Source organism: Rhinatrema bivittatum, chromosome 1, assembly GCF_901001135.1.
Source record: "Rhinatrema bivittatum chromosome 1, aRhiBiv1.1, whole genome shotgun sequence".
NCBI lineage: Eukaryota > Metazoa > Chordata > Amphibia > Gymnophiona > Rhinatrematidae > Rhinatrema > Rhinatrema bivittatum.
Genome location: NC_042615.1, coordinates 699,620,886 through 699,646,341, shown reverse-complemented (window position 1 = coordinate 699,646,341; position 25,456 = coordinate 699,620,886). Strand labels below are relative to the sequence as shown.

At 44.5% G+C, this 25,456-nt stretch overlaps 1 protein-coding gene across 1 annotated transcript in view; it reads right to left on the bottom strand.

Moving 5' to 3' along the window:
* Nucleotides 1-25,456, bottom strand: part of SERINC5 (serine incorporator 5) — a 131,183-nt gene that overhangs the window by 8,156 nt on the left and 97,571 nt on the right. Inside the window, exons 5-11 of the mRNA XM_029575654.1 lie at nucleotides 23,152-23,245; nucleotides 20,792-21,003; nucleotides 19,610-19,705; nucleotides 7,079-7,205; nucleotides 4,938-5,004; nucleotides 3,004-3,043; nucleotides 2,652-2,799 (exon numbers count right to left, since the gene is read on the bottom strand). Coding sequence (XP_029431514.1) covers nucleotides 2,652-2,799; nucleotides 3,004-3,043; nucleotides 4,938-5,004; nucleotides 7,079-7,205; nucleotides 19,610-19,705; nucleotides 20,792-21,003; nucleotides 23,152-23,245 — 784 coding nt within the window. The remainder of the gene's footprint in view (nucleotides 1-2,651; nucleotides 2,800-3,003; nucleotides 3,044-4,937; nucleotides 5,005-7,078; nucleotides 7,206-19,609; nucleotides 19,706-20,791; nucleotides 21,004-23,151; nucleotides 23,246-25,456) is intronic.

Here is a 25,456-nt window from a genome sequence, read left to right as displayed (position 1 = left end):
AGGCAGCCAAAGATGACATACATGAACTTTCAAGACCACAAAAGCCCCAATCTTCAATGGCCCAAGGGAGGGTACTTTTTTTTTTTTTTTTTTTTTAACAGTCCACCTAGCGATACAGTCTGTGTGCACATTGTACATGCAGACTTTACCAAGTATTTTTAAAGTGAACTGCTGCGCACACATTTCCTTTGAAAATTCTCGGGTAACTTACCAGGTACGCAAACTAACTACCTCACACACCATTACATCTGCTCCAAGCACGGTGTAACTTGCGCGGAGTAACTTGCGCACATAGGGCCGGATTTTAAAAAGCATTTACACATTTAAAACTGGATTTTACATGTATAAATGCACTTTACCTGTGTAAGTGGGCTTTTGAAAATTGCTATAATACAGTGGCTTGCAAAAGTATGCAACCCCCTAAAAAGTCAGATTTGTGTAGTTTACGAATGATACAAAGAATGTTCCAGACAGTATGTTTATTGCAAACCAGTATGCTCTTAAAAGTAAATTTTCAAAGTCACAATTCATTATTTCTCTGTATTTTTTGTAAAATAAAATTAAAAACTGAAAAAATGTTGCTTGTATAAGTAATAAGCGCACTTTACTCCGGTAAATGGCTTTTGAAAATTGCTACACTAGTATGTTACATTTACATGTGTAACTCCTTTAAATATTCACCCGAGATTTAAAAAAAAAAAAAAAAAAAAGGCATGCAGATACGTCCAACTCTGCTTAGCTGTGCACCTTAGAATATATAAAGGTACATAGGAAACTGCGCTACACACACACTGCTTAAACTTGTATATAGCCCTGTAAATAGCCCGTTACAGCTTTAATGCTTTAATTTCAATGTCTCCTGCTCTATGTATAATCCTCCTTGTTTCCCCTCCCTGTTGAATGTAATTTCAGCCTTAAGTTACAATGTGAACCGGCATGATGTATGCATACTAATACCGGTATATAAAAAGTTTCAAATAAATAAATAAATATTCAGAGCCCCTTCAGACATAGTACTTGGTAGAACCACCTTTTGCTGCAATAACAGTTTTAAGTCTGTTGGGATAAGTTTCTACCAGTTTTGCACATTGGGAGTGATTTTTGTCCATTCTTCCTGGCAGATTTGCTCCAGGTTGTTCAGATTGATTGGATGAAGCTTATGGACTGCAATTTTCAAATACTGCCACAGATTCTCGACTGGATTGACATCTGGACTTTGAATTATGACTTTGAAAATTGACTTTAAGTGCATACTGGTTTGCAATAAACATACTGTCTGGAACAATCTGTGTAAGTGTCATTTTTAAACCACACAAATCTGACTTTTTAGAGAGTCGAATACTTTTACAAGCCACTGTATATATGCCATCGAATTGCCAATAGGTTTTAACCACAATAAGCGCACTTTACGCCGGTAAATGGCTTTTGAAAATTGCTACACTAGTATGTTACATTTACATGTGTAACTCCTTTAAATATTCACCCGAGATTTAAAAAAAAAAAAAAAAAAAAAAAAAGGCATGCAGATACGTCCAACTCTGCTTAGCTGTGCTCCTTAGAATATATAAAGGTACATAGGAAACTGCGCTACACACACACTTTTGCGCACATTGGCCCCTGACTATTTTTTCAAAAATGCCACTTGCGTGCATAAAACAGGGTTTTACATAACGTAAGTTGCTTTGAAAATCAAATCCTATAAAGGTATCGCAACCTGTTAAGAGTTTGAATTCATGCAAGGAGTGCATTGCTGCTTGCCATGAGATATTGAGCAGGACCGAGAGGGCTTAGAACTGAATGTATTACACAATATAACCACGTGGGCTAATAATGCATGCAACTCAGTGGTTTTACGATATCTGTAGTAGTCTTACTTTTTAAAAAGAGTATCTTTCTATAAATATTGTGAAACCTGGGAATAAAAGAACTGAGTGTTCAATTCATTCATTGGGGGGGAGGGGTAATTACCCTAAATGCCACTCAAATGTCATCACATAGCTGGGTCTGTCAGGCAGGCACTAAACAAGCGGCTGGGTCTGTTTGGCAGGCTGCAAGTATAGCAACAACCAGAAGCTCTAGTGAAAAACACAGGGGAGCTGCAACACCGGACCTAGGAGGGGGCACTGGGGGCGAACCACATCAGGGCTCTTGCATGCTCGTCTACCCAAGATCATGGAACATTAAGGGGGAAAAACAGCCAAAACTGTTCCTAGATTGGCAGCAATATCTTATGAGCAGTCGCGCACTCTATGGCAAGCAGCTGGGATATATCCTTACAATGGGAATAGGAATAATAGAACAGACTGGATGGAACAGTTGGCTTTTATCTGCCACCATTTACTACCTTATTTTATTGCTATCACAACTGAGTAGGAGACACTGCTACTTTAAGTCTGACAAAAATACAACAACCCTGATTTAACAATGTTTTTATTAAAGAACATACTGACAAGTCAGTACCGGCTTATGTCCCTTCTTGGGATTTGAACCAGCAACCCTACCCACGGGGCTTTTCTCATTCGTTTTGTTCAAACCGAAAAGTTTTGTGTTCATTTCTGTAAATCTGCAGGGAAGGCCACTGCACTACTAATCTGGTTAGCTGGTTTTTAAAAAATAAAATTTGCTACAGTTTGGAAAGAATTGTTACTCACTGGAACCAGTTGGTCACAGTCATCATCACATAAAGCGATCCCAGGAAAAAAACAAAGTGAAAGAAGGAGTAACTGTACACGGTGGCTTTCTTCTCATCATAAATCACCTGCTGTCCTCCCCGTGCTGCTTCATTTTCTTCAACATCAACTATACAGAAATAAAAGAAATAAAGACATCTCTCTCAATTAAATATGTGACTAGGACGTCACTGATTTCTGTCATTCGTATCATGTCTTTTCTTTAAAAAAAAAGAAAAAAAGATAATCCTGGGATAGAATTAAGCATGCTTAAATACACACTAAATTGGAAGAATAAGATAAAGTAATGGAATTTTATTTTATTTTTTTTTACCGTCTCCACCAGGCGTGCAGCAAAAGCAGCAACGAGCTACCTACAAAAGACAGAGAGACATCAGGACTTACAGGAAATAAATCCTATCGGTGCCAACAGCTCAAGCACACACAGAAACCAAGCAAGATGCATTCAAATCCAATGCTCGCCACTTCTTTCGTGACCTCTAACACTGAGTGAGCGGCTGTGGGGTTAAAAGCAGCTTAAACCAGGGTGGAAAGTTTTCTTTGCAACATGTAAAACTGGACACGGGTCTTCGTGAAAACTAAAAAAATCCCCAAAATCAGAAGACAAAGCAGCAGCAGAGCCGAGGCACTGAAGACTTGGGAAATGTGAGTGGATGGCTCATTACGCACCTGGCTCTGATTTGGTCTGACTAAGCATCCCTTGTGCTTTTTTTTCCTTTAAACTATGAATCCAACAAATGGAAATCTTAAGAATGGAAAACGGGGTCGGTAACTTTCAAACGGGCATGTGGGCGCACATATACACGTGTATGTGGGCCTGCGGCCAGATACGTGGCAATTTTGTATCCTGCACACGTTATAAAATAGCCCTGGCACGTGGATGTGCGCTCCTAATTTTAAGCATGTGCGTGCGCAGCAGCGTCTGTTGGCTTTGGGACGTGCAAGTGAGGGAATTTTATAAAAAAAAAAAAAAAAAAGGTGAATCCAGCCCACGACCAGTTTCATCAGTTCTTCCACCAGTTTGCCCAGTTTAGAGCCAGGTCCTCCAAACCCCTCTGGCTCTTTAGCCTGCACTCTCCAGTTAACCCAGACTCCTCAAACACGTCATAGATGCCTGGAAATATTTTTATTAAGACTTCTACCTCCTCCAAAGCAGAAGTAACTTTGACTGAAATATCCCTGGGTGCATGCCGGGCGCTCAGCCTCCTGCGTGCATCTCTCCTGGCTCCACGCACATTCCACTCTTTTTTTTTCCTGATGCAAGATTATTTGCTCTCTGGTACTTATGAGCACGAGGGAGGCTTATAAAGTCAGGTGGACACATGATTGTGCTACATGCGCGCCCATCTCCCGATTTCTGCACATGCCTGGTTTTTAAAATTCACCTTTAATGTTTTTTAGCGTTAGCCTTTTATTTTTTTTAAATGTGGGTTTCCAAAGTTCCTGTCTGAGCCATTTCTACAGATTAAAGTGGAATAACCTTCTAGAACGCCCACTCCCCCATCTTCACTTACTTACAAGCTAAAGTGCTCCAAGGTTAGCTCCTTTTCAGAGCAATCAAGCAATAGTACCATTTTTAAAACAAAGTCTTGATAATGGGGAAGTAAGAGTAAAATTCTGCAGTACATCGGGAAACTGGGATGGGATGGGCCTTGAAGGCTTTATCTACTCATGTTCTATGATGCACGGTGGGTGCACAATTTGTAAGAAAAGTAACAATCAAAGGCAAGGCTGCATTTAAAAACAATATTTAAAATGAATAAAGATTTTTTTTTTTTTTTTTTTTAATTACAAAGCGTTATTTATTTCAGTTTTTACAAACTGACTATTTAGGACTTTAAAATGATTTTTAAAGCCAAGCAAAAATGCTTGTTTTCTCAATTGTCCCATGACCACAGAAGGCACAGACAGACCCGACTGCCAGGAGGAGGACGTGGCAGCCAGAAGATGAGCTACTGAGGCCATAGGTCTTGTGGTAAAGGGCCAGCATACTAACGGTCTGAAGAAAGGGCTAGCCCCGAAGGCTGTCACAAGCCATGTGGCAGCTAGATAAGCTGAAAGACTGAGGTGACAGGACACTGCAGAAGGGTGGGAGCCAGCACTGCCCTCACTCTATCCAGCCTAGTAAATGTATCCCTATGCAAGGGCCAATCGTAGAAATAAATTAATGCATTTAAAGTCTGTGGAGGAACGATTCTCCAGCACTACCATAGTAAAACAAAAAATAGAAGCAAACTAGAAACATACTTCAGTCTCAAGAGGTGATAAATTTCCCCTCAGGGCGTCAGAGCTTGCACGGGTTGTTGAGGTCAAGCTATAAAAAAGAGACACATAAATAAAGATTATACACATAAAAAGATAATGATTTTTGAGTTCAGATGCATGAAACAAGTTTTATACATAATTAATAAAACATTTTCAGGATTAGGCTCAGGAGAATGGTTAATCCCAGAGAATCTCTCAAGGGTCCTAGAAATCCCCCATCACCACAGATACAGTCCGGCTGTCAGACAAAATCAGAGGCCCCCAGAATGTCTTGTTCACTGGGGGGCCCCCCCGTCACCCTTCCAATAAACCAGCTGAGGTTTACTCCTAAGAAAAATAATCCTGCTATGGCTGGTGCTGGCCTTAGCAATTATTCTGCTGTCCTATCATTTTAAAAAAAAGACTTCAAGAAAATTGTACAAACATTTTCTTCTGCTTTCTTCACCTGGATACTGAATTCTCTCTTAGACCCTAAGACTTGCAATCATTTCCTACATTTTGAAATCAGTTTCTGGAGATACTAGGCCAGCTTTTACATGCACTGCCTACAGTTTTCCTGCCACCATTATAATCATTCGTTTTCTGTAATCTTGGGGAGCCTTGAAGCTTTGGTACAACTCTATTCTCTTTACCCCCCTCCCATAAAATTGCAAGGGTCCCATTACAACTGCAATCAGCATCTTGCAAACAAAGCTTCACCCACTGCGAACACACGACAAGTTGTGATGGTTACGTGGACATTTATTTTATAAAGCATCTCTTGCCCCTGTTAGGGCCCCAGTGCCCATTTAAAAGCTAAGTTGATTTTTATGTTTGGTGGCTCCTGAGGGTGGACTCGTTTGCACACTGTGGGCCAGATTTTAGTAGATACGCACGGGCATAGATTTGTGCCTGCGACCCAGCGCGCACAAATCTATGCCCGATTTTATAACATGCGCACGCGGCCGCAAGGGGGTGCACACTTTAACATTTTTTTTTTTTTGTGTACCTTGCGCGCGCCGAGCCCTAGGGGAGCCCCGATGGCTTTCCCCGTTGCCGCTGAGGCCGCTCCAAAATCGGAGTGGCCTCGGAGGGAACTTTCCCCCCCGGCCTTTGTTGAATAAGTTGCACCTGCCTCCAGGAAGGTGTAGGTTGCACGTGATCCCCTGGCACAGCCACTGTGCCGGAGGCCTCAGTCCCGCCCCCGCCCCACCCCTTTTTTAAAGCCCCGGGACATACGCGCGTCCTGGGGCTTGCACGCATTGCCGAGCCTATGCAAAATAGCCTCGGTGCACGGAGGAGCGGGTTTTTCGCGGTTACACGCGTTACATATGCGCGTAACCTTTTTAAAACCCGCTCCTGTGCTGGAGGCTGAGGCGGGACGCAATGCAGTGGGGCCAGCTGTGCTTCCTATGTCCAGCACCCACTGGCAGGCAGTAAACGAATCCATGAGTGAGGGCAAGATATACTTCTGATTAAGTGCTAAAAATAAGCTGGCAGGTAACTCCTCTTATCTTTCTAAAGCAAAGGTAAGGCCTGAAACGGGGGAGAGAGGGTTAAAAAAAAAATGTTCACGGAGTTCCTTAAACAGATCTCATGTAATTCCCCAGCATGTCTGGGAGCACTGATGAGTGAAAAGTATCTCAAAAAACTTCACCCACAGACAGGGGACTGGACTGATCTGGGCCACACTGGCAAAAGATGTTACAAACTACACCCTACGCACAGGGGCGGATTGGCTTATGGGGAATCGGGCATCCCCCGGTGGGCCGTTCGCGCTAGTACCGTGGTCTGCTGAGCGCGGCCGTGACAGAGCTGCGCTCGGCAGACCATGTGGTATCTCCTGGGCGGCGAATCCCCGGGCCGGTCTTCATCAGGAATCTGCCACTGCCTGAATGAATGAAATGCCAGGACTTAGGAAGAAAAATGTTACACAGCGAGTGAAAGGTTGACTGGACCATGGAACAGTATATTGACTTCTGACAACAACGAATTCTAATTCTGCAAGTCCCATGTGAAATAAATCAGGTTTTCTTTTGGCCTTGGGCACGAAGGATGCCACATTCTAGACCTCTCATCTCATAAGCATTACAAGCAAAAAAGGTTCATTAAACTGTATAACGAGTAATCATAAGCAAACTTACCAAGAATATAAAATACAGCCAAAGAGAATGCTGGTACCTAAAGCAGTTACCAGAGTCATATCCTGGGTGAACCCTTGGCTGAAGCTTGGGATACAGATTGTAATGTTCCTTCCAGATGCATCCGGAACTTTAAAACAAAAAGGAGAGAAGCGGTAAATATCTTTCTGCAAGGAAGCCAGAGAAAATGGCCTTTTAATTCTCTCGCTCATGGAAATGAGTTTCTTTTTCAAATCTAAACTGGGTTTCAGAACTGGCATTGTGATGCTTCTGAATTTACAAATTCTGCGATTTCAAATGGCAGTAACCATACATCGCTTTCCCTTGCTAGTGTGCTCCAGGCATTAGCAAGACTAAACAAGAAAAATAAAGTTCAATGCAAAGCTATTAGCTACAACTTGTTTGTTATTCCATATATGCAGAAAGAGAGGCTGGAACCTACCACCCTCTTCCTTGGCTGGTTGAGACCCACTGATTTTTCTCATTGGTGAGGACAATAGTTGAACACAATTATGCTGTCATATTTTCTGAATGCAGAATAAATGATCTGTAGAAGGTGTAGCACAAATCTCTCATACAAAGTTCCTCATGACCCCCCTATTAACTGGAGTATGACAATCTAGCATTCTCTCCAATGCTTTACTTGACAGGGATTATGGGTTTGAACGAAATCACAAGTACCTGGCAACTCCCCAAACATTAACTAGATTCCAAAGTACTAGTGCTGGTAACAAGCAGTGGCTGTTCCTTATTGATTAATAGCAGTTTATAGGCTTCTACTCCAGGAACTTATCCAAACCTTTTCAAACCCAGCTACACTAACTGCCTTAACCACATCCTCTGGCAATGAATTCCAGAACTTAATTGTGTGTTGAGTGAAAAAGAATTTTCTACATAGAAACGACGGCAGAAAAGGACCAAATGATCCACCCAGTCTGCCCAGCAAGCTTATGCCAGTATCAACTGCACTGTGCAGGTCACCCTCATTCTTATCAGTTTCCCAGACTGTAAAAGTCAGGGCCCTCGGTTGCTGTCCGAATCCAATTTTTCCTAAATCCTGCCATGGAAGCAGAGAGCAATGATGGAGCCGCATCAAAAGTACTAGGCTTAATGATTAAGGGTTGTAAAAACAGCATCAGCAAGTTACCCCCATGCTTATTTGTTCCCCAAACCATAAAGGTCGGGGTCCCTGGTTGCTGTCTGAATCCAGTTCCCCTTTTCCAACTGCCGTTGAAGCAGAGAACAATGATAGAGTTGCATTATGCTTTGATACTGTTATTTGTTAAGGGTAGCAACTACCACACCAGCAAGTTATCCCCATGCACTCTTTTCTTTATTTCCATCCTCTAGCCTTTAGGGATCCACAGTGTTTATCCCATTACCCTTTGAATTCCCTTCACTGTTTTCATCTTCACCACCTCCTCCAGAAGAGCATCCCAGGCATTCGCCACCCTATCCATGAAGAAATATTTCCTGACATGGGTTCTGAGTCGTCCTCCCTGGAGTTTCATTTCATGACCTCTAGTTCTAGTGATTTCTTTCCAACGGAAAAGGTGTGACGATTGTGCATCATTAAAATCTTTCAGATATCTGAAGGTCTGTAATCATATCTCCCCTGCACCTCTCCTCTCTTCCAGGGTGTACATATCCAGATCCTTCAGCCTCTCCTCATAAGTCTTCCAATGCTGACCCCTCACCATTTTGGTCGCTCTTCTTTGGACCGCCTCTACCTTGACTATCCTTTTTGAGATACGGGCACCAATACTGAACGCAGTACTCCAGGTGAGGCCTCAAAGGACTGTACAAGGGCATTATCACCTCTTTTTTCTTACTGGTTATTCTTCTCTTTATGCAGCCCAGAAATCTTCTGGCTTTAGCTACTGCCTTGTCACATTGCTTTTCCACCTTCAAATCACCAGACACTATCACACCAAGGTCCCTTTCCCAGTCCGTGCGGAATACTCTCACTGCCCATCACATACTTGGCATTGAATCCCAGCTGCCAAATCTTCGACCACTCTTCAAGTTTTCTTAAATCATTTTTCATTCTCTCTATTCCGACCAAAATGATATAGGGAATGGAACAGCTCCCCTATGAGGAAAGACTAAAGAGGTTAGGACTTTTCAGCTTGGAGAAGAGACAGCTGATGGGGGATATGATAGAGGTGTTTAAAATCATGATAGGTCCAGAACGGGTTAATGTGAATCAGTTATTTACTCTTTCAGATAATAGAAAGACTAGGGGGCACTCCATGAAGTTAGCATGTGGCACATTTAAAACTAATCGGAGAAAGTTCTTTTTTACTCAACGCACAATTAAACTCTGGAATTTGTTGCCAGAGGATGTGGTTAGTGCAGTTAGTGTAGCTAACTGCACTAACCACATCCTCTGGCCACACATTTTAAAAAAGGATTGGATAAGTTCTTGGAGGAGAAGTCCATTACCTGCTATTAATTAAGTTGACTTAGAAAATAGCCACTACTATTACTAGCAACAGAAGCACGGAAGGGACTTAGATTTTGGGTACTTGCCAGGTTCTTATGGCCTGGATTGGCCTCTGTTGGAAACAGGATGCTGGGCTTGATGGACCCTTGGTCTGACTCAGTATGGCGTGTTTTTATGTTCACGCGTGTCCACTCTGTTGCAAATCTTAGTATCATCCGCAAATAGACAAATTTTACCTTCTATCCCTTCCGCCATGTCATATTGAACAGAACCAGTCCCAAAACCCATCCCTGTAGCACTCCACTTTTCTTTCTTCAGAGTAGGTTCCATTTACTATTATACGCTGTCTCCTGTCAGTCAACCAGTTTGTAATCCATGCTATTATCTTGCCACCCACTCCCAAGCTTCTCAGTTTGTTCACGAGTCTCCTATGTGGGACTGTATGAAAAGCGTTACTAAAATCAACCCGCGGCCTACCCGCACATGGCCCCGAAAGCAGACCGCCCCCCCCCCCGCCACACCTCACATCCGGGATGAGAGGACCTCTTAAAGGTGGGAAGCAGGGCCTACACTTCCTTTCTCGCTCTGCCACCGACCAGACCCTCGCCTTCCTCCGCGACCGGCTCGACACAATCGGCATGGGCGACCCATAAGGTCCGAGCCCCAACCCACGGCCTACCCGCACACAGCCCCGACGCCGACAGCGGACCGCCCCCCCCCCCCAGGCGCACCTCACATCCGGTCCGAGAGGACCTTTAAAAGTAGGACATCGTCCTTGGGCGTCTCGCATCAAAGGAGCGCGACTAAGGGACTTGCCCCTTTGTGCACCCCTTAGTGCAGCCCTTTAGTGCTACCTCATCTTACCTACCTCCCCCTGCCCCTCCTTAGAACTCCTCCCTGTTCTCACTGCTCATTAGCTTATTACCCCACTCTCTGATGCTGTATACATTGTAAGTATAGTAAAGTATCTGCTTCAAACTGCACATGCTAACCCGTTCTTACTACAGGTAAAACAGCTGCGCACACCTCCCCCACCCTCGTTCAGGAATAGTACCCTTAACAAGTCACTCTTGCATGCCCACCTCTCTACCCTATCTTTTCGTGAGCTCCATCATCTTCTCTCTTCCATCCCTCACTACCGCTGCCAAGCCTTGGCTGGGTCTTTTTCACTGTCATATTACCCTCTGAAGCCTATGTCCTCTTAGCTCAGCCCATCCTGCGCCGGCCCACCTGGATCAGACACCCCCCTAACCCGCTGGCACCTGGTTCGATATCCCGACCCAGTCCCCCCGTCCTTTCACCCCTGTGGATATTGAAGCTCCATCCCATCCTACTAGCAGTTCCCACACAGTTCATGTACTTACCGGCACTGCCTCCTAACATGATAACATCCACTACCCCACCCAGCGTATACCACCTCTTCCATATCCCACCCGCCCCCATACACGCAAATCCCTGATTCCCATCATGGTCTCCCCCCTAACTCAGCTGCTTAGCCTCACCACCCTATCGATCATACTCTGTAATGCCCAATCCCTAACAAAAAAATACTCCCATCCTCAATGATCTCCTCCTAGACTGCAAGTCAGAAATCTGTGCCATCACTGAATCCTGGCTTAAACACACAGACACTGTGCTCTTGAATCAGCTCCCCACACATACCTATGATATCTTTTCTATCCCTAGACCCAATAAGAGAGGTGGTGGTCTCCTCTTAGCAGCCAAAAAGCATTTCAAACTTAGACCCCTCAACACTATCGCGCCACCTAAACTTGAAATCGGCCTTTTTAAATCCCAAGAACGCCAAATATGTCTTATCTACTCCCCACCAGGCCTACTCGAACAAAACCCTTCCACCCTCATTGAATTTATTGCTGACAACATTAAATCTGACTCCCCTGCTATCATATTAGGAGGCTTTAACCTCCACGTGGACTACAGCCCCCCCACCTCCTCCTGTGACACAATTCTGAACTCCCTTAGCGCCCTCAGCTTTAGACAAATAACATCCCCCACCCACAAAGCAGGACATACGCTAGACCTTATTTTTGTCAATTCCATTGTACTCTCCCCTAATCCCCCTCTCTGCACCCCCGTCCCATGGTCAGACCACTCCCATGTTGAAGCTTGCCTCTCCATAAAGACCTAATCTCCTCACAGCCCCTCACACAGTAATACCATTCAATTCAGAAAACCCTGTTCCAAAGAAGACCTAGTCTTATCCCTCTCCAACACCCTCGACAAACTAGGCCTCTCCAGTCCCAACGCAGCAATCTCATCCTGGAATAACCTTACCAATAATATTGCTAATGAACTATGTCCCACTATAAATAAAATAATACGCCACACCCACAATTCCAAGAAACCATGGTACACCACGGAACTAAAAAAACGTAAACTCAATCTCAGAACAAGAGAGAGAAGCTGGTGCAAAAACCCCACCCCCAAACAATCAGCCATATACAAATCAGCCCTACACACCTATAGAAATTCCACACTTAAGACCAAACGCGATTACTACGCAACCAAAATTCATGCATACCAGTTTAATGCCCTCTTTACGATTGTTGCAGAATTCACAAAGAAAGCCCCCCCTCCCATCTCTGACGAGGATTCCAAAAGTAAATATGAAGAACTTGCCTAGTCCTTCAACAATAAAATTGGAAACCTGTTGCGTGGCTTCCCCTCAACCACCTCCCCTGACGAACCCCCTTCCAAAAAAAACACAACTCCAAACTAGAAACTCTCGACCTTACCTCATCCAAGGAAATAGAATCCATCCTAAAGAAAATTAAACCAGCCTCCCACCCCTCCGATACCATCCCCACTAAATCCCTCTTATTAATCCCTGATACTATTTCCAAACACCTAGCTGAAATAATTAACTGTTCCCTCTCCACAGGCAAAGTCCCAGACTCATTGAAACAGGCCGTTGTTAAACCTCTCCTCAAAAAAACCCACCGTTGACCCCACCAATCCTTCCAACTATCGACCCATCTCAAACCTTCCTTTCCTATCCAAAGTCATGGAAAAAGTAGTTAACTCGCAATTATCCGACTATTTAGAAAATCATAATTTACTATTCCCGTCCCAATTCGGCTTCTGCAAGTTCTTCAATACTGAAACCCTCTTAATCTCTCTAACACCCTCCTTAAAGGATTTGACCAGGGCCAATCCTTCCTTCTTGCCCTACTAAACATATCATCCGCGTTCGATACCATAAGCCACAATATACTAATGAATAGTCTATCAGAACTTGGCATCACTGGCTCAGCTATCCTCTGGTTTAAATCCTCTCTCGATAATAGAGCCTACAGAGTCAAAATTGGTAATGCAGAATCCACCCCTATCCATTTAACTCAAGGTGTCCCCCAAGGATCTTACCCATCTTCCACCCTGTTCAACATATACCTTATGCCCCTTTGCCAACTCCTCCCTGACCTTGACTTCAAACACTATATTTGTTAGAAACGCTGGCTGCAGCGCCCCGCGGCCGGGTGTTATGGCCGCGGCGGGCCGCGACCAGGGTCGGGCCAGCGGCCACGGCAGCAGTAAACTCACCGGGAGCATCAGAGGCTCCTGTAGCGGCAGGTAGCCTTCTTTCAATTTCTTCGCGGCTACTGTCGCTGCCCAACCCAGACGCATTGTTCTCGGCGGTCCGGCTCCTCCCCCAGGGACTCCTCCTCCCAGTTCCTGTATTTAAGGCAAGGTCTGATACTCAGACCTTGCCTTGGTATTGAGGTTCTGTGCTTGGTTCCTGTGTCTGTGTTCCGGATCCGCTCTTTGTCCCGCTTCTGCTCTTCTCCTCGTTGGACTGACTCTTTGGCTCCTGACCCTTGGACCGGTGGTGGTGATCTTCTGTTATTGACTTGGACTGGCTCTGGACCCTTCTCCTTCTTTGCTCCTGGATTGGCTTCGGACCATTCTCCCGTCTGCTCCTGGACCGGCTCTCGACCTCTCTCTGGACTTCGACCCTTGGACTGGATTGGGACTATCTTTCGACGTGTATTCCCGGACTGATCACGACCTGCTGGAGGCGCCAGCTGTCTGGAATCCGCAACCTGCAGGAGGCGCCTGCATCCAGACCATCTTCACTCTTCAGGGAGTCTCCTAAGTCCCAGCGGCCATATCCCTACGGGCTCCTCCTGGGGGGATCATGAGCTTCCAGGGTGAAGCCTTCATTTCAACATCTTCAACAGACCTTGCCATCCGACAGTAGAGACCGAAGAGGGTTGACTTCCTTTTTAGTAGTGCTGACTCTACCTCGGAACAGCAGTCCACTTTCCGATTCATAACAATATTTATGCAGACGATGTTCAGATCCTTATCCCTATACAAGAATCCCTATCCAAATCTCTCAAGATCTGGGAAAACTGCCTCTCTGCCATAAACACCCTCCTCACCTGGCCTTAAACACGTCTAAAACTGAACTACTAAACATATCCTCTCAAAACAACACATTGCCCTCATTATGCAGTGATCCCCTCCCCCCCTCGATCACCTTCCCACACAGTGTACGGGATCTTGGTGCTACCATCGACCAACAACTCAACCTGAAAAAAACACATCAATGCCACTATAAAAGACGGATTTTTTAAACTACAAGTTCTCAAAAAACTTAAACCCCTGCTTCATTTCCATGACTTCTGTACTGTCCTCCGAGCTACTATTCTTACCAAACTGGACTACTGTAACTCCCTCCTTTTTGGCCTCCCTTTTACCACCATCAAACCCCTACAGATGCTACAAAATGCAGCAGCTAGAATTCTTACCAACACCCGTAAATCCGACCATATCACCCCAGTCCTCAAGGAACTCCATTGGCTCCCCATCCCCTCATGCATAACCTACAAAACCCTCACTATCATCCACAAAACCCTACACACACCCAACATCCATTGGCTTGAAAACTCCCTTCACTTCCTCTCCTCTGACCGACCCACGAGATCCGCCTACAAAGGTTGCCTATTTACTCCCTCACCTAAGACCACACACCTTAGTTCCATGAAACAACGAGCCCTCTGGAACTCCATTGCCCACCCCTAGAGCAGGGGTGGGCAATTCCAGTCCTCGAGAGCCACAAACATGTCAAGGTTTTAGGATATCCTAATGAATATGCATGACATAGATTTGCATACAACTGAGGCAGAGTGCATGCAAATCTCTCTCATGCATATTCATTAGGGATATCCTGAAAACCAGACTGGTTTGTGGCCCTCGAGGACCGGAACTGCCCACCCCTGGCTTAGAGCCATGTACACAAAAATTCAAAAAGAAACTTAAGACATGGCTTTTCAAGCAAGCATACCCAGAATAGTTTCCGCCTCCCCGCTCTCCTCCGTCCTCTTTGCCCCGCCTCCCCTTTAGTTTTCCTCCCTTTATATAATTTACCCCTTTAGTCTGCACTTTTCTCACTTACAGATCGATTCTGTATCGTGCGGTTGAAGATTTCCCATCGGTAACACGCTGTGGGCGCACAATTCGGATGCGTAAGGCGATCCAGTCTCCAGTTTCACGCGTCCTTAGCGCTTCTTAAAACAGACACATAACCCTTTCCGCACCCAGCATGTATATGATATGTAAATGAACAAATTAGCTGTTTAATGAAGGAATTAGCTATTCCCCTCCGATACTGTGACGCGCGCTCAGATTATCTCCTTAGTAACCCTCTATTTTGCCGCGGCCTTAACGTGTTAGTTTACCGCCTACCCTCTACTAGGTGTTAGTGTGGTGTTCGAACAGCTACATAGCGGAATGTACCATGGACCTATATATATATATATATATATATATATATATATATATATATATATATGCAGCGTAAAGTGTAAAAAAACAAAAATATGTATAAATACCTGTCACTTTCCGAATCCCCCAGGCGTGCGGTCATCCAGGCGGCGGCGGGGGCGGGTGGGCATGCGTTGGGTCCCGTTCATCCAGGCGGCGGCGGCGGGGGGGGCAAGTGGGCGCACGTTGGGTCCCGTTCATCCAGGCGGCGGCGGGCGAGTGGGCGCACGTTGGTTTCAGGCGGCCGGCGGGCGGGTGGGCGCGCGTTGGGTCCTGTTCATCCAGGCGGCGGTGGCGCCGGCGGGGGGGCGAGTGGGCGCACGTTGGTTTCAGGCGGCCGGCGGGCGCCCGTTCATCCGGGCGGCGGCGGGAGCCGGAGGGCGCACGTTCGAACAAGGCGGCGGTGTGGGCGGGTGTTGGATCCAGGCTGCGGGCGGGTGGGCGCGCATTCATCCAGGCGGAGGGAGCCGGCGGCGAAAGCGGCCTCTGGCAGCCCCCGCCGGCAGTGAATGAATGCGCGCCTGTGCGACCCGTGCGATTTCGGCGCTCAAGGCGTGACGTCACGACGCCCGACGTCACGGCATGTGACTGCCTTGAGCGCCGAAATCGCACGGGTCGCACTCCACTGTTTACCTTTTCCCACTGTGAAAACAGACCATTTAATCCTACTCTAATTCCAGACTTTTAACCAGTTTGCAATCCACAAAAGGACATCACCTCCTGTCCCATGACTTTTTAGTTTTCTTTTTTTTTTTTTTTAGAAGTCTTTCATGAGGGACTAGGTCAAACGCCTTCTGAAAATCCAAATATACCACATCTACTGGTTCAACTTTATCCACATGCTTAGTCACCTCTTCGAAAAAAATGTAGCATATCTGTAAGTCAAGACTTCCCTTGGGTAAATCCATGCTGGCTCTATCCCATTAGATCATGTCTATCTGTATGTTCTGTGATTTTATTCTTTATAACAGTTTCCAAAATTTTTCCTGGCACTGAAGTCAAGCTCACCGGTCTATAGTTTCCCGGATTACATCTATAGCCCTTTTTATATATCAGGGTTACATTGGCCACCCTCCAGTCTTCAGGTATAACAGATGATTTTAATGATAGTTTACAAATTACTTGTAATAGGTCTGAAATTAGATTTTTGAATTCTTTAAGAACCCCGGGATGTATACCATCCAGTCCAGGGGATTTGCTACTCTTTAGTTTGTCAATCTGGCCTACTACATCTTCCAGGTTTACCATAATTTGGGTCAGTTCTTCTGAATCATCATCCCTGAAAACAGTCTCCGGAACAGGTATTTCCTGAACATAGTCCTCCGTAAACACCAAAGCATAGAATTTGTTTAGTCTTCTGCAATGGTCTTATCTTAAGTACCCCTTTAACCCCCTTGATCTTCTAATGGTCCAACCAACTCTCTCGCAGGTTTAGCATTAGAGCCCTTCCAGTCATTAATTCAAATTTGATCATGTTATGATCACTACTGCCAAGGGGCTCCACCACCGTTACATCTCACCAAATCTTGCTCTCCAATAAGAATTAAATCTAACATAGTTCCCTCTCTTGTCAGTTCCTGAACCATTTGCTCCATAAGGCTATCATGTATTCCATCCACGAACTTTCTCTTTCTAGCAAGTCCTGATGTTACATTTACCCAGTCAATATTGGGGTAATTGAAATCTCACTAGAAAGACGTCATGTAATTATAATTTTTCTTAATGTGCTATTGTTTATGGAGCCATCATAACACCTGCGGGCATACCAGCATATTTTTGCTTAAGGTTTTGCCACTTCAGGTCGTATTTAATCATTGGCCCAAGTCCTTTATTCTTTTGCGTATTTTTTTGTGGTATTTTTTCAAATTTTTGTAAATAAATTCTGTATCGGGGTAATACCTTCCTTGGGATGACTCAAGGTATCAAGGAAATTTAAAGTCCAGTCAGACGCGCGTTTCGCATCGCTGCTTCAGGGACTGAAACAAATACACTCAGCTTTTATATTTAACAGATGTAGTTGCCCCGTTACTGGTTTGCTTGCTTTCAGTTATTTGCTTTTACTTTCAGACCTTGCCGCCGTTTCCTCTTACCGGCGTCTCCCATTATTACTGCACTAACAATTTGGTTAGCTTCCCTAATTTCTCTTAGCATTTCATTATCCATCCCATCATTTTGGTCCCCATCACACATGGGATTTCTACCCATAAAAATTATATTGTGCATTTAGTCTCTTTCAGGATCCTTATGTTGTTGGACTCTGCCCTCCCAGACAGAAAGCGTCCCCCCTCCAAGTTGCTCCTCCCTATCATTGTGATATAATTTATACCCTGGTATGGCACTGTCCCATTGGTTATCCTCCTTCCACCATGTCTCTGAAATGCCAATTATATCGATCTCATCATTTACCGCTGTGGACTCTAACTCTCCCATCTTATTTCTTAGACTTCTGACACTGGCATTCAGATCTTTCAAAGTGCGTTTTTTGTTTGTATTAGCTGCCTGCTTTTGTCAAGAATAATTTGGAGTCTTTTAGCTCAAGTGATTCTTTACTTTTAGGAACATGGACTACTTTTCTTATTATTAGAACCTCTCTGTAGGGATGCCCTAACTCTCCTGCTTCATTAATATCCTTCCCAGATACCTCCCTCCGATCCATGCGCTGCTGAGTGACTTTTGGCTTTTCCCTTTGTTCTAGTTTAAAAGCTGCTCTAACTCCTTTATACAGGTTAGCGCCCATCCCTTCGGAAAACATTCCCCCTTCCCCAAAAGGGTTCCCCAGTTCCTTACAAAACTAAATCCCTCTTCCCTGCGCCATTGCCTCATTCACGCATTGAGACTCCAGAGCTCTGCCTGTCTCTGGGGACCTGCTCGTGTAACAGGAAGCGTTTCGGAGCTTCTGGATTTCAGCTTTCTACCTAACAGCCTAAAATTTGGCTTCCAGAACCTCCCTCTCAAATTTTCTTATGTCATTGGTGCCTACATGTAACCACAATAGCAGATACATATACATTGTAGTGTAGTTTCATAAAATATAAGTGCTGGAAGAATCATTTTTTCCTCTCAATTAAAGTTTATTGATTTTAAACAGTCACACAAGAAAAAAAAAAAGTAAACAGAAGCGCATACAAAAGGTCAATACTGAGCAAGCTGGGGAGCAAGAAAGTTACCCAGCTAAACCGGATAGTCAGTAGCCAGGTAAGAATGCTCTAGAATAAGAGATCACAGTAAGAGACTCCAAGGAGACAGACTCGGGAGCCAACATCAAAAGGTATTTCTTTTTGATGTGGTGAATCTTCATGCAACTGAACATCTACTAAAGTATAGTCACAATGTGGATTTTAAATATCTAGTCTTGATATGCCAATGATATTCAATAAAAGCATAGCTATCAAAACCTCTATCTATACAACAAGCCCAGTACTGAAGGACCTGCCAATGAATCCAAAGAAATCACATTCAGCCACTCTGCATATAGAGGGGAACACTCACCACCAAGGACAAATTTACCAATCACTTCTTGACAAACCAGGCTTTCTAAATGAAGAGTAGGTAACTCTGAAGAACTGAAACAGCCCTCTGCAGCCCCATACCAAAGCACTGTAGTAAACAGGCTAAAACATTCTTCCATAAAAGAGGAATCTGTGTTAGCTGACAAACCACAATAAAGATCATCATTATCGAGCAGTACTAGACAGACAGACAGACGTTTGAAACAACGAGGAAAAAAAAAATAAGACATTGCCAACTCTGTAGCTAATAAATTCTCCACATTCTTCACACAATCTGCTGAACAGCCAAGGCAGGTTTTTCTTGTTAACAATGTGGCTGCAGTTGCCAAAAAGAGTTAATTACTGGTTTTGGTATATTTAGAGTTAAGGCCCCACTTAACGGTTTTTCCGCTGCTTTGAATTTTTAAGTGCTCGCCTGGAGAAGGAAGCGGGGAGAGATGAAGCTGCGGATGTCATTACAGCTGGAAAGGAAAGCCCACCTGACTGCAGGGAGATCACAGGAAGAAACAGAGCAATGAACCCCGGAACCCTGCCCAACCCCAACCATCAGAAGACCTGAATCCAAGTCTTCAACCCAGACACCTGCAATGCTCTCAAGTCTGGAGGTGGCCCTCCCCTCAAACAATTTTTTTTTTTTTTTTTTAGCAAAACCAACTATGTAATGGTGCTTAGTTACAGCCTAAACAAAAAAAAAAAAAAAGAGAGAACCTGCAGTTCAGCATGGCTATCTCTAGTAAGCCCCTTTCAGCTGCGATGTCTGCAGGTAACTGATTCCCCACTGATGAAACCTACTTGTTTCTGGCGGTTTGCTCGCCAGCGATGAGAAGGTGAGGTACATCACATAGCAGCTGATAACTCCCGACTGCAGCAAGCCCGAGTGCGGCTGCCCTGAAAGCATCAAGCAAGAGAAACTAGTTTAACCTGCAGGCAATGCATTCATTTTTGAAACAAACAAGACACACATTGCCCAAATGCTCATGAAATGCTGATCATCTACAAGATCCCGGAACATGAAAAAAAAAAAAACAAGAGATGTTTAAAGTGAATGTCCTGCCAGTAAAACACGAAGTAACTGCTTTCATACGGCAGACTAATTCATTCTGAATGATTGCCTACGAGTCTTGTTGTAAGAAGGGGGATGATCTAGCCCTGCTAAAAAGATGACAGAGCTGATGTGCTGCGAGAACAGTTCTGCCCCTCTTATCAGCAGCAATCTCTGAAGTACTTTTTTTTAAAGATGTTTTCTATCATGAAAGATCGAGGTACATCTGAAAAAATGTACATGTATACGTATGTGATGTTAAAATCATTATTAGTGGTAAAATGTTTGCTTTGGAAAGGTGTTTTTTCCCTCACCAACATCCCCTAAGTTTTCAGTGGACCTAACAGGGGGTCACCCTGGTTATTCACCCACCAGCAAACCCCAGGTCCACTACCTCCGCCACAAGCCTGAACTCTGCAAATCTTGACTATCGCAAAGCTTGAACTGCATGGCATTTACCAGTAATCAGCAGTGCTAAGCCAAAAGGCTATTTTTAAGCGAAAATTGCTGCCCCATTTCCAATCACCCAGTCCCACAATCAAGGGCCGCTTTTTACTCATTGTCCCATCCTAATTCCCCTGGTGTGGGTCACCTCAAGCAAGCCCTTAAGATCCCCAACTTGTTAAAGAAAGCGCAACCCTTCAGTGCCAGTTTTATGACCGTGGGAGTCATCCACCTGAGGAACACCTAGCATCATCTCAACCTTGCAAGCCTGAGCATATCAAGCCCTGCGTTTTGATCTGCTGTACCACAGTGCCCAGTTCCTCTGCGGAGACATCAGGGCTAGCATGACGTGACTCTTCGTAAAGCAACACTTCGGGGTGCTGGAATAGCAGGGCGTGCTATTAAGCCCCATGATTTCAACCAGGCTGGAATGAGAAATTGTTGAAAGCAAACAATGAACACAAAAAGAGTATTTTAACGCCGCTTACGTTTCTGGACACATGGCGAAATGGCTGCTAATGAAACAAGGAGGCACAGCCCGCCATTAACACCCAGGCAAATTTTATTCAGCAAGCAGCCATCGGGATGTGTGTAGAATATAGCCAACAGAACCAGGGCGAAAACTGCAACGGAGTACAGGATGAGGGTGATGAGAGCGAGGGCAGCAAACCACAGCTTGTTGTGAGGGGTTCCAGAATTCCTGTTTATGAGAGAAGACCAAGAGCAGTTACAGAGCTTTTGCTATTAAAAGTACCCGTTTTCTGAGGTGCAATAACCTTCACTGGGCTAGTCAGACATTCATGCATTAAAATATTGTCACAGCAATACTGATTCCAGAAAAAAAAAAAGAAGAAGTCTCACCGCCACTTTCATGTTTTCTGCCTTTTGCCAGTTATAAATATAAGTAATCCAGTACAGTTAACCAATGAATACTTTTGACATATTCTTACTTTTATGATATGGCTTATTTCAGAATATGAAAACGTGATAACAATCAGTTCCTACATACAGGGGTGGATTTTCAAAGAGTTACGCGCGTATATTCTGTATATTCTGCGCGTAACCCCGAAAACCCGCTCCTGCGCGTCGCCGAGCCTATTTTGCGTAGGCTCGGCGACGCGCACAAGCCCCGGGATGCGCGTATGTCGCGGGGCTTGAAAAAAAAGGGGCAGGGCCTGGGCGGTCCGGGGGCGGGGCCAGAGGCCTCCGAAGGCCTGCTAGGCCGGGGAATCGCACGCCGGCACTTGCCCAACCTATGCCTGCCCAGAGGCAGGTGCAACTTAAATAATAAAGGTAAGTGGAGGATTTAGGTAGGGCTTGGGGGGTTGGTTAGATAGGGGAAGCGAAAGGAAAATTCCCTGCGAGGCCGCTCCGATTTCGGAGCGGCCTCGCAGGGAACGGGGAAAGCCATCGGAGCTCCCCTAGAGCTCGGCACTCGCAAGGTGCACAAGTGTGCACCCCCTTGCGCGCGCCGACCCCGGATTTTATAACATGCGCACGGCTGTGCGCGCATGTTATAAAATCAGGCGTATATTTGTGCGCGCCGGGTTGCGTGCACAAATCTACGCCCGTGTGTAGATTAGAAAATCTGGCCCACATTATAATTCACATGATGGTTAAGAGAGTATACGTTTAAAAATTGTGATCATAATTGAACCATTTAAAAACAGTCGGGGAAAAATGTGTTTTAACATTTTAAAAAAAATATTCAAAATATTTAAAAAAAATAGAATATAACTGGGAATATACGAAAATGGGCACAGATGTGATGGCTGTTATCATACATCATTCAAAAAAAGAATGTATAAGTCATGTTCTTTCTCTGGCCTTATTCAAATTCAGTCTAAAAGCCCACCTTTTCCAGGCTGCTTTTAAACGTTAACCACTGATTCTCCTGATCACAGGAGAATCCTGTTTGTCCCGGCCAGTCAATGTCGGAACACAGAAGCAGATGTATCGCGTAACAAGGCTGAACCCTGATCACAGCCTTGTTGCTTTTAACCATTTTCTTAAATGAATTCCCAAAGTCCTGACATTTTATCTTGACCAGAGACAAGCAGCTATCTCTTCCGTGTTATCTGTACAGCAGATAATCTAGAAATTATTAGTACTAGCAATACTTTCAAAACTTGTTGTCATTCTGATGTAAAAAGTATGAGCATAATTTCCCTTTAAAATTTGCCTGGGGAGAAAGTATGCTGTTGCATATCTTGCCCTAACCTTGCCTCCAGGGAAGCCTCCCACTCAAGGTGGTTAAAAGCAGGCGTGTTGTGGGCACAATGTGCATACAGGGTGGGCAGTGTTCAAAAGCTCCTCCTGCCCGGTTAAATGGCTTTTGAAAACTGCCCTCTTAAAAAAATACAAACAAAGCAAGCCCCCCTCACATCTTCTTGCCTTAGCATCAACTGCCAAGAAACTACCTGCTGACGGGGGATCACTATTTTATTGCAAGAGGAACAGACCTTATTGGTTGGATAACGAGGCAATAAGTACCTAGCAGTGCCCTGGATCCACAGATTCCATCATTCAGCAGACCTGAGACTTTTGCTCCCATTTTAAAAAATATTACGGGAAACAAACTCCTGAAAAACGGTTTCGTTTACCAGAGCAGTAATCCCCGCAGTCAATTCCCTCTCTGCTTCTAAAGTCCTTAGCTCCCCTTGCACGCCGTCCCACTCCCCAATAAATGAACTGTCCAGGAGAAAAGGCTTTGCTCAAAAAGAAAACCCCAATAAGGAGCAGAAATACATTCACAATATTTCTAGGAGGAACGTCTGCTAGCACATTTTGGCAGGCAGCTGGACTCAAAGCCATCAAGTGCTCCCCAAAAAGCTGGAAGGGAACGTACCAGTTTTTATTCCATTTGTGTGCAAACTCCACCAGCAGCATGAGCTGAATGACTAAGAAGAGGGCGCCTCCAGCTGTGCCAACGTAGCGCCACACTGGGGAAAAAAACAGAAAACAGACCAAATCAGTCTATGGAAATTGTAGGTTCTCTCAGCCTTGGGTTTTTTTTTATCACCCCCCTCCCCCCCCAAACCATTACACGTAACATGTAGTAGAGATTACACGGTCATATACAGGCAATCGGAGAGATTTCCACTTCAAGGTTTCACTTCTCTAAACACAATAAGATTTGTGGTCTTATGCGCCCTGCAGACAAAGCTTGGCTGCAGTCACTGCAAGTGGATTCTGATACCTCTGGTGAACACCGTGTTGCCCTCCAAATAACCTCCGACCAAAGCAGCTGTCAAGGAAACGCAGAAGCAGCGTTCAAACTATCAACTTGCTCCTGTCGTCCTCTTCCTACTTCTCCTTCCTTCTCCAAATCACAGACTTGTATTTCTTAGTCATTTTACACTTTTCTAAAAATAAGAGGATGTCCAGCTCGTAACAGGGTCACATTCCTTTCATTAAACAGGAATCTCCTGCCTGGAGCTCCTCCTTGAGCAGTTTGCATTTATTTTTAACTATATGAAGGTCAGGGTGTGGTTCTGACAAGGATCAGCACGCCAGAGTCTGGATTCCCTCAGATTCACAATGCTGCAAGTAGCCAACTTTGAAACACTTTTAAGGCATTCTGCTCTCTTTAGGAATTACATTAAAACCAGAATAAAAAGGGATTTTATGACGGCTTCTTCCAACACTTTTTTTTTTTGTTCTAGTATTGCTTACACATGACAATTTTCACTACGAGAAAAGTTACCCCTGTAGTTCCTTTAACACAACTGGTTTCTTCAATAGATGAAAGTCCTAACTTGGCTATTTAAGAGAAACACACTAGAGCCATTTACAACACAAACTTGTTTCATGCCTGCAGCAGGGCCATTTGTTTTATCTTTCTTTTCGGTTAACTTCAGGACACTCGATACTTTCCATCTCTTACCAGCTTGGTGTGACTTGGTCTTCTGTTAAATCATGATCATTTGGGCCCAACGCACAAATCCTGTTTTTCCAGGCCGGTCAATGTCAGAACCAGAGGAACCCAGAAGCAGATGCACCATATAACCATGGCAGCAGAGGCCCATGTGAAGGCCACTACTACAGCTTTGATGTCTGCTACTAAACACGAAGCACTCGGAATACTAAAAGGGAAACAGGAGTCACGTGTGTGCCAACTGACATGCACAGTTGTCAGTCACTTTTCAGTTCAAATGAACAGAAAAAGTTAGCAAAACTGCTCTGATAAACAAGTTCTATGAATAAAAAAATAATGATTTGGCAACCTGAAGGAGAATAAGTTCACTTTTTATAGCCTAGGGTATTTTAATTCCAGAAAGTAGCTGTGGGGAGGTGAGGGTACAGCCAGAGATCAAGTAGAGTCTGTGGTATTGCAACAGGAAGGCAAAACGAGCAGGCTAGATAGAAGGGCCTTCGCCATCTTTGTGCCAGATGTGCAGCAGGAAAAAAGCTTAATACATCCGATCTAATCTCTCTGCTGTCACCTTCTGTTTCCTTGTTTAATTCAGTTCCACATTCAAAATGCTCTTTAGCCAATTACAAAGTTAACTGTCATGTGTGTGTACCTTGCCTACAATTGATGTCAATTGGTTCAAGTGGAGGGTTTTCTGCATATCACCCATCAGTTTTTAGAGATTTATTTGATTTTATATTCTTTTTGGCATTTCAAAGCAGATTACATTCAGGTACCATACAAATTGTCCTATCCCCAGAGGGCTTCCAATCTAACAGGGCGAAGCATCAAGCCACATTAGAGCTCTAATGCGTAATAAACAGAGCACTATTGCAGTGATGTAAGCAATAACATTCATGGCCCTGCCCAGGTTCCCTCCCCTATTACAATTGCCTTCTTTGCATGCAATTTGCATACAAAGGTCATTAATAGGCAATTTGATGTAAATATTTTAGTGCGACTGAACAAGTGTGTAGAGGTCTGCTGCGATAAAACACCAAGTTTCTCAAAAGCAGTAAATGTGCTGCGAGAGCCCCGGGACCCTAATGCAGCTCACGAGGCTCTGCATTAAATATCAAAGGCTCTGGAAATAAAAAAAAAGTTTAGCAGGGGTTAGGACTGACCCCCAGCTCAACCTGGGGCCACCACTTCAAGCAGCCCCGAGTCTCCCAAAGTGAAAAAAAAAAAAAAAGTTTTAAGTTTGCACTTAGTGACGGCCCCTCCCCACCTCTGTCCCACA